Genomic DNA, 10,237 nt, shown 5'->3' on the forward strand with positions numbered 1-10,237 from the left:
CTTTTCTGCATGGCAGTAGTGAAATAGGGACTTCTAAGCTTCTGAACAACTGAGAGAACCAGGTTTGAAGAAGACATGAGGAAGAAGTGGTCGGCAAAAGATTTCATAAAAACTCAGACCCGCGTGTGCCAGCTCTGAATTGGCACCACCTTTGCTTTTTTTGACATACCGCAGCAGTCGCAAAAGGCACCAAACCACTCAAATTAGAACATGCAGTAAAACTTGTTTTGGACTCTTCTCTGTATTATAAAGCTTTCTTCCTTGTGACTATTTACACCTGTTAAAAGCAAATTTGAAGTCTCCTTTCAGGGAGCAAACAGCTGAAAGAGGCAGATGCCAGGTGTTAAGGGCTGTGCTGAAATGAGTTTGCAGAATTTCCTATTCATGTGTTGGAGTGCTCCCTTTCTGAAATGGGGCTCGGTAAGAGTTTCTGTCAAAAACTGTTCACATGTTTTAGTTCAAATATCAAAGTGTATACTCGTGAACTAGAACCTATGTATTTTCAGACAGTTATAATGCTGTTAAAAAAAGAGGAAAAAAAATCTGCAGTACAAGGTGAAAAAAAAATAATCTTAAAAACTGAGGACAGAGGGTCCCTGAGGAAGGACAGGATGGTGAGAAAGATCCAGCTGCCCTGATTCCCTCTGCTGCCATGATCATCATTTGCAAGCCGAAGAGGACCTTCCATGGAGCACAGTGCTCGTATGTGGAGAGTAAAGAAATGGTGCTCTGGTCTTATTACAAGAACGGTGAAAAACATTTACCAACAAGGAGATGAGTAAATGTGAAATAGTCTTTGTAGGGCACAGGGTGTACCTTGCTCTGGATCTAAGCCTTGCCAAAGTTGGTTTGAAGAGGAGGATCAGGCATTCATGTTCAGATTTGAGCATTTTAGGAATCCTAATGTTTCCAGTTAAATTAATGGGGAAATAAAAACCCCAACAAAAAAAAACCAACAAGGCAGTAAATGTTTCAAATTAGGGCCAGCATGGATTAAAAACATACTAACTACTTCTGCTTCCCCTAGACAGCAGTGGAACAGATTGAGACATGTAAGCAGACTAAAAATGCTGATCTATATTCTGCTGTAGATGCGCATCTTACTAATTCTACTCGTGACTATACAAGGATGTTTCATTGTCTAGTATAACTGTTATCTCAAGAAGAGTCTGTCTATAATTTTATTTATAATTGGCACCATTTTCATTACTGTTGTTACGAAGTGTGTAAAATATTGTCTGTATCGCAGCTTGTATAGGGCATGTGTCTGTGCTTGCTTTACTCTTTTGGAGTTTATGAAGTTGCTATACGAATGCAAGAAAAGATTTTCAGATATCTTTGAATGTGGTTGCTTAATCTAATTACCTAGCCCCAAACATTTTAGCATATAGATGTTGAAGGTATCGGCTCTATTAACATATAACACCTTAAATGTTAACATAGGCGTTTTAAAAGCCTTTGGTGTGTTGTAATGCCGATACTTCAGTCCCGGTGGCTGTGCTGGAGCAAAAGGGAAGATGGTGAATATCTGGGCAAAGCCAGATACCACTGGGGACTCCACAGGGAGAAGGCATGATATATCTGGGAAGCCTAATAGAAAATGGGATGTCCTTTCCATAGAGGATAGAAAGGACCTTCATGATAGAACTGCTGCTTAGGATGAGAGAGGAGAAATACGTTTATAGCATCACCTAAGGATAGGCCTTCAACAGTATACTGAGCATAGGACATCTAGAACAGGCTGTGACTGTTCCATAACTTAACTTAGCAATTATTTGTAGTCTATGTAGAGTATCACTGAAGACATTCCAGGTTAGCTTTCATCATCTTTAAAGCTTATTCTGTGCTTTGATACAGTATCTTTAATAAAATATTCTTACAAATCTGCTTATTATTCTCATTTAATTCCACCTTATACCTGAGTTAATAACAGTCCCGGCAACAAGGTGAAGTTCCAGTTACCACCTGCTTCATCTGCTCCTGTGTTTTTCCCATTCACCTGATAAGAATGACAAGAGGGAAAGCTGAGATGAGTAAAAATCAAATAATCATAGGAATGAGAAAATAAGAGAAATTTATAGCACCACTACAATTCAATTGTTATAAAAATGCTTCACACTAAGCATTTAAGTGAATCCAAGAGACTAATCATATTATATTGATCTCTGAGTATGAAGTCTTGGTCTTTGCCTGTGTTTACAGTACACCACTTCCCTTGTTTAAGACTTATCATTTTCCATCTTTACAGTTACTTCCAATATGTTGTTTAACCCCATTCACAGCAGGTCTAGACAAAATTCTCAGTTTTAATTTATTCAGCACCTGGACCATCTGGAGTATCCTTTTAATATCTTCAACAAGACCAAGCAGAGTTTAAGCATACTAGAAGATGGAAATTCAAAATAACCCTGGCAAGGTGGCAGACATAATCCAAAACCGTAAGATGTTATTTAATAGGAACAAGCACAAGCTGAAGTCATTAGCTGTGCAAGTAAAGGAACAGCTGCTCAATTCCCATTGAAAAGAATCGATGTGTTATTTTGGATCAAGTTCTGAAAATGAGTCTGCAACATCATGCTGTTGCAAATAAAGGTAAAAACTGAAATCTCTTAACTGGAGTACATCCTGCTCCTTCAGAACTGCTAAGGCATGAGCTAGCAGCAGCTACAGTTTTGATCATGGCACTTGAAAAATAAGATACGGGTTGTGTGCAGAGAATCCAGGAGAAAGCAGTGAGAATGCCTCGAAGCCAAGCAAACTTTGCCTTTGAGCACAGATTGATTTTAGGTCATCTTGCAGAAGAGACAATAAAGGACCTCCTGAGGTCCTGTTCTGATCCAATTCTGTGATTACTTGCAAACTATCTGCTTTAAAGCCTCTTATTTATTACTGTCAGTAGAGCTGGCACTGGGTGCAAGAAAAGGAGGCCACAGTTGTAGGAGGGTAAAGAACTGGCTGCCTAAAAAGCACAGCACACCAGTTTATCTAGTCAGCACTAGTGATACTAACCTCAGCTTTTAATCATGCCTCAGCAAGCTGTCACAAGTCTATGTAAATAAATGTGCTTTAAAACCACTTAATTATAAAATAATTATTCCTTGGAACATCAAGCATTAGTTTAATCAGTGTTGACAACTTCCTGATTTTATTAGTCTAATCTGAGGCAACCTGGTTTTAGTAGTGCCACGGTGTAATCAGCTATTTTATTTATTAAAAAATAATTGGCTCTGCAAATTACATGGAAAATCCTAAAAGTGTAATCTGAACATATCCTGAAGAACAAAAAGCCAGAAGGTGAATAAAGCCACGTGTGTTTTTTAAGCTCATAATTTTAAACTAGGTTTATAATTTTAGGAGATCTGACTCATGATTTTTGAACTTCTGGTTTGGCAATACCAAATTACTGCGCCCTATATTCTGCTGTTCTGAATATTTCCATGTTACTGATCGTACATTTGTGTCGTTAGCCAAAAACGTGTTACACTGATTGGCAGGACTTGATTTTGTTACTCACAAAACCAAAGGAACACTTCTTTAAGAAAGATGATGCACTGTGGCTGCCTTTCAAATTAACAAGAAGTGTCTGTGTGCAAAAAGTGGAGAGATATAAAACCAAAATAACACCAGAAAGTTACACAGTTCCCCCTACATACACTGCAGGCTTCAGCACAACAGCACTTTGTCAGAACAATCTGTTGTCTTTTGATACACCGGTAGTTCTTGTCTGAATTCCAATTGTTAGTTGCATATTCACACATACAAATGAGATGAAGAGTTTCAAGGATGAAAAGGTATTATGACAAACTGTTATTTGCTCTTAGAAAAGCTGTTGCTTAGACTTTCCTGAACTGATTGCTGTATTATAAAACAATTCATTTATCCTCACCAATATGGTCTGATTTATGTGATTTTCTGGATGATTCTATTACGGAAATAGATTCTAAGAAAACAGATACAAGGGAAACAGATACCAGAATTGAATGGCTAAGATCTCCTGACTCTCAAACCTGAACAGACCATTGCATTTCAACATTATCAATAATTTTAATGATCCGGGTGGCTGATGTCTGATTGAACTATTTTTATAATACGTTGCCTTATGAAATATGTGTGTGGGGAAAAAAAAAACCTTCCTTTTATCAAGATAAAGATGAGGGTTGAGTTTTCAGTTCTGCTCCAGATACTGAGCTCTTGCTTCACTGAAGAAATCTAAGTATCACCTTCATTTCTGGCTGGGTGGTGTAATGGAGAATAGCCTACAGCGTATTACATAATGCTGTCGAACAGGAGACATGGGTGCATTATCGATCCTAAACACAAATAAATGGATCAGAAAAGAGGCCTGCTACTTCCAGAGGCACCAACTTGGTCTTCTGGAAGTTACTATGAAAATATGGCTTACAGATTCAGGGTGGGGAAATAACAGCAACTGTTTTGTTAAAGGAAAAAAATCAAACTTGTGCTGAAGTCCTGACCATAAAGCTCACTCTTTAATTTCTGAGCCTGTCTCTTTGGCTCACCTATAACATGACTGCATATGAAGCAACATAAAAGAAAATCATGTGGCTCTTCCTGTATGAGAGGATGACTGTGTAGATGAGTTGGTTCACAAATTGTGCTGCAAGTCTTAGAGAACTGCTGACAAAAAAAAAGCAGGCTTGTAATAGTTCTGCTGGGAAGACAGAGTAAGTCTAATGAGGTTTTAGAGGTTGCTCTAGTTAGACAGGACTCTCAAAGGACATGGGTAAGAGATGATGGCAAGTACATCACGTGAACTTCTGATTAGGGATGAAAGCTTACAAACCAGCTCAGACCTATATATATTGTTGTATGGGAAGAAAACATGTACTCAACTGGAAAAGCAGTACTTCTGCAACAGGCTAAATGAAATATTTGGTGGCCTGAGTCTACACACCTTTTGATTTTTCCCAAGAATGGCCACAAGTGTGTCATTTACACTGCTGGCATTAAAATGGTATGCTCATACATTCCTCCAAGACCTTTTCCCCAAATGCACTATAGCAAAGCAACAATTCAAATGATGAAATAAATAGGTCTGAGGGACTACTATCAGGATAAGGAGCAACGCAAACACCTCTTTAGTGGGTTATCAGCACATCTGGGTATCTGCACAACTATAACTTACTAGTCATTGGGCCAAGGAAACCCCAAACATGTTTTGTCTGGAGATGCTGTACACATTTTGTGCCTGGGCTGATAAAACATATAGCTAAAAGCTTGGGTCCAAATTAATTCAATGTCACTTCTAAATCTGATAAACCCTGTTTGATTACAGGTACACTCAAATGACATATCAAGTTAATTTTGCTGCAAAGACGGCTTATTGTGTTAATATTGTTATTTCATAGTGTATTTGTTCTCTCCATCTCTTGTTTCTGTACATACATTTTTGAGGCAGGAATCCTCTTTTCACTCTGAAATAAGAGGGTCTGAGTTTGCACTGCAGCTATCAAAACACGGTTCTTGTGCATTACTAGTGCTCCTAAAGGAAACATCTTCACAAGGATACAAATTATGTTATAAATAACATCAACTTTTCAGCTGAAAAGACCAACTCTTTCAGTATTGCTCTGGCATTTCTCCCTGCTCCGTGTGATACCATCAACTGGATGAAGCAGCAGTGAATTACAGGAAGAGCTGTTTCAGTGACGAATCTGTCACTGGTCTAACTACAGGAGAAACTGACACCCTTCCCATCCAAGAAACACACATGCGGCATACACAGTGTGTATATAATCCTGTTGCAGGTAGGGAGAGCTGATGGTTTCCATTTTCCACTGACTTAATTTGGACTTCTCCAAGGTCAGAACCCGTGTGAAAAAAGACCAGGATCTGTAGAAGAATAATAGCTATTTAAGGTGTACAGTATTTACCATGAGAAATCAAAGCTTTTCCATCCCAAAACTGCCTACACACACACACACTACATGAAAAAAGGTGGATTCCTCATGTCTTGCAAAAAGCCTTTGAAAAATACACTAATTGAAAGAAGGATGGTTTTGAACAGAACCAAGACCATCTGTAATAACTGCACGAACACAAATCATTCTGGGAACGGCTGTAGCATTTTCTGTGAGGGCTGCTACAGCACGGTGCTGAAGGCTGGGGTCGCAATCCATGAAAGAGGGTTTAAACATACAGGGTATTTGATCTGTCTCTCACATTACACATAAGGTCTGTGGGTAGCAGAGTTTTAGCCACACTTTTAATGCAGCTACAGAAAAGCCTAAGCCTCCAAGGGGGGGAAAAAAAGTGATCTTGGCGTGGCAATTTCCTCTCCCTACTGGAACTGGAATGTTTTGGAGTGTTTGTCTCAAAGTAAGGAGGAATAACTTGTAGGAACCACAGGAGATTTTCATGTTTAATATCAAAGCACTTTCCTAGCTGCCGAGTTAATAGCTTCATAGCTCTTGCTAAATGTAGGCGTGACGACATTTCACATTAGCACAACAGACAAGAATTTGGAGGCGTTTCAAGAATGGTCACCACGCAGGAACACGCAGCAGAGAGGCTCCCCAAACCCCCAACTGCCTCTTTCAGAGGGGAAAGCCAGATGCCGTGCGCTGCCTTCCGACACCGGGGCAGGCTACCTGCCGCCTCAGCTGCCGTGGCAAGAGGCTACCCCCCGGTTCAGGGCGGCGGTTCAGGGCGGCCGGGCTCAGGCAACAAAGGGCCGGCGCTTCCCCGAGAGGGGATGTGCGCAGGGAGGGCTGTCAGCCTGCCAAATCCAGCCAAAATAAGGCTAAAAACCGCCTCAGCCATCGCTCGCTGAGGAGCTTTCCCCTCTGCCACAGAGAGAGGGGCGCCAAGTCGCTCGCGCTGTGGAGGATTTGCCTCACGCTGGCGGCACCTCGGCCGGGGGTCGCCGCGGCGGCTGGGGGCGGCTCGTCGGGCGTGTGGCCCTGACAGGACGGGACGGGAGGCCCGGGGGCGGCTCGTCGGGCGTGTGGCCCTGACAGGACGGGAGGGGAGGCTTGGAAGTAGGGAAGGGGCGTGTGTTTGTGTGTGTCTGTGTTCGAGGGCTGAACTTCTGCCGCCTTGCGACCAAGTAAGGGTAAATTCCCCACCAGCTGGCGGCTGGCTGGGAGGATGACACGCAGCGCTGGACGGAACTTTCCGGAATTACAAACACTGGGAGGCGAGCTGCGAGCGCTGCCCTGCTCCCCCCTCACCCCCCGCGCCCCTGAAGGCCGCCACTCGCGGGCTACGTGCCGACACTGCCGGGGTGGGACGGGGAGATGCAGGGGGATGAGGCGATGCGCACAGCGACCGCCCAGCCCGGCCCGGACCCCCCCCCGCCTCCCCGCAGCAGTGTCCTCGCTCCGCCCCTCCCCCGGCTGCTCGATCTCCATTGGACAGCGATGATATCAATCCTCAACCTTGCTTCTAACGTCCACTGGAACGTTCGAGCAGCGTTTCGATGCGGGGGCGGGGCGAATTCGGAGCGCGGGTGGTGATTGGCTGAGGGAGGTGGCGCACGCTGCTCGCCGAGACGGGTCTAGAAAAAGCAGGAAGAGGCCGCCGTACAGCGGGGAGGGCGGGGCTGGCGGGTGGGCGCCACGGTTCTGATTAGCCAGGAGCTAGGGGGCGGGCGCTCCTCGGTGAGGCGCGGGCGCGATTGGCCAGTAGTGGCGGGCGGGCGTCCAGATTGGCCAGCAGGGTTCTGGCAGGTTCCAGAAGACGGCTGAGGCGGCTATAAAGCGGGCGTCAACGGCGCCGCCACAGCACATCGCGCCGCGGACGGGAGCGGGAGCGGGCTGCGAGAGATATAACCGCGAGCGAGCAGCCGGTCGGAGCGAACCTATCATCATGTCTGGCAAAGGGCCGGCTATCGGCATCGACTTGGGCACCACGTACTCCTGCGTGGGTGTCTTCCAGCATGGCAAAGTGGAGATCATCGCCAACGACCAGGGCAACCGCACCACACCCAGCTATGTGGCCTTCACAGATACTGAGCGCCTCATCGGGGATGCTGCCAAGAACCAGGTGGCTATGAACCCTACCAACACCATCTTTGATGCCAAGCGTCTCATCGGCCGCAAGTATGATGACCCCACGGTGCAGTCTGACATGAAGCACTGGCCCTTCCGCGTGGTGAATGAGGGTGGCAAGCCCAAGGTGCAAGTGGAGTACAAGGGTGAGATGAAAACCTTCTTCCCGGAGGAGATCAGCTCCATGGTCCTTACCAAAATGAAGGAGATTGCCGAGGCCTATCTTGGGCGCAAGGTACAGAATGCCGTCATCACTGTGCCTGCTTACTTCAATGACTCTCAGCGCCAGGCCACCAAAGATGCTGGCACCATCACTGGCCTTAATGTGATGCGTATTATCAATGAGCCCACAGCAGCTGCTATAGCCTATGGCTTGGATAAGAAAGGTACCCGGGCTGGAGAGAAGAACGTGCTCATCTTTGACTTGGGAGGGGGCACTTTTGATGTGTCCATCCTTACCATTGAGGATGGCATCTTTGAGGTGAAGTCCACAGCTGGTGACACCCATCTGGGTGGGGAGGACTTTGACAACCGCATGGTGAACCATTTTGTGGAAGAATTCAAGCGTAAGCACAAGCGTGATATTGCTGGCAACAAGCGAGCAGTGAGGCGACTGCGTACGGCTTGTGAGAGGGCAAAACGCACCCTAAGCTCTTCCACACAAGCTAGCATTGAGATTGACTCCCTCTTCGAGGGTATTGACTTCTACACCTCCATTACTCGTGCCCGCTTCGAGGAGCTCAATGCTGATCTCTTCCGTGGCACCCTGGAGCCAGTGGAGAAGGCCCTGCGTGATGCCAAGCTAGACAAGGGCCAGATCCAGGAGATCGTGCTGGTGGGTGGCTCTACCCGTATCCCCAAGATCCAAAAGCTGCTACAGGACTTCTTCAATGGCAAAGAGCTCAACAAGAGCATCAACCCTGATGAGGCTGTTGCCTACGGTGCTGCCGTGCAAGCGGCTATCCTCATGGGAGACAAGTCTGAGAATGTGCAGGATCTGCTGCTGTTGGATGTCACCCCTCTGTCCCTGGGCATCGAGACAGCTGGTGGAGTGATGACCGCTCTCATCAAGCGCAACACCACCATTCCCACCAAACAAACTCAGACCTTCACCACTTACTCAGACAACCAGAGCAGCGTCCTGGTCCAGGTATACGAGGGCGAGAGGGCTATGACCAAGGACAACAACTTGCTTGGCAAGTTCGACCTAACGGGCATCCCCCCAGCACCCCGTGGAGTCCCCCAGATCGAGGTCACTTTCGACATCGATGCCAATGGCATCCTGAATGTCAGTGCCGTGGACAAGAGCACGGGTAAGGAGAACAAGATCACCATCACCAACGACAAGGGTCGCCTTAGCAAGGACGACATCGACCGTATGGTGCAAGAAGCAGAGAAATACAAAGCGGAGGACGAAGCTAACAGAGATCGGGTGGCAGCCAAGAACTCCCTCGAGTCCTACACGTACAACATGAAGCAAACAGTGGAGGATGATAAACTGAAGGGAAAGATCAGTGACCAAGACAAGCAGAAAGTGCTCGACAAGTGCCGGGAGGTGGTCTCGTGGCTGGATCGCAATCAGATGGCTGAGAAGGAAGAGTACGAGCACAAGCAGAAAGAGCTGGAGAAACTCTGCAACCCGATCGTCACAAAATTGTACCAGGGAGCTGGAGGGGCTGGGGCAGGTGGCTCCGGTGGTCCGACCATCGAAGAAGTAGATTAAAGAGGACTGAAGTAGAGACTGGTTTATGGACAGTCACTCCATTCTTTGCTTTGTATTTTTTTTTTTTTTTCTAACGTTTAAGGAAAACGTCCTTGCCGATAACAGAGTTTATTCTGTTGGGTGTGTATAAAGGCAGATCTGTCAGCTTGGTTTTGATAAAAGGGAAGGCACGTCCTGCTTTGTAAGGTTAGTAATAGACAAGTTTTTGGTTTTTTTTAAATTCAGATACAGCTGTTTGTACTCTGGATGTTTGTCTCTGTTCAAGTGTCTCTTCTAAAGTAACCGCTCGACTGTTGCAGTTGACAAGTTTCAAGTTATGCATGGAAATCTTACAGAAGATGAACAAATAATATGCCAAATTCGGCTTCTGGAAACTTTGGTAATAAATAAAACCTATTGAAAGCATAAACCTGTCCTCCTCTTGTCTGTGAAGGGGCAGTAGCGGGGCTGGGGAGGGGGTGAGGAAGCCCTTGCCGGCGCTGCCCGTGCCCCCCCCCCCCCC

At 45.7% G+C, this 10,237-nt stretch overlaps 1 protein-coding gene across 1 annotated transcript; it reads left to right on the forward strand.

Moving 5' to 3' along the window:
- The first annotated feature begins 7,761 nt into the window (after nucleotides 1-7,761).
- Nucleotides 7,762-10,138, forward strand: HSPA2 (heat shock protein family A (Hsp70) member 2). The gene has a single exon (XM_084270443.1). It carries the CDS (start codon nucleotides 7,831-7,833, stop codon nucleotides 9,733-9,735), a length of 1,905 nt encoding a protein of 634 aa, XP_084126569.1. The 5' UTR covers nucleotides 7,762-7,830; the 3' UTR covers nucleotides 9,736-10,138.
- Nucleotides 10,139-10,237: the final 99 nt, after the last annotated feature.

The sequence above is a fragment of the Gallinula chloropus genome (assembly GCF_964237585.1).
Source record: "Gallinula chloropus genome assembly, chromosome: 14".
Lineage (NCBI taxonomy): Eukaryota > Metazoa > Chordata > Aves > Gruiformes > Rallidae > Gallinula > Gallinula chloropus.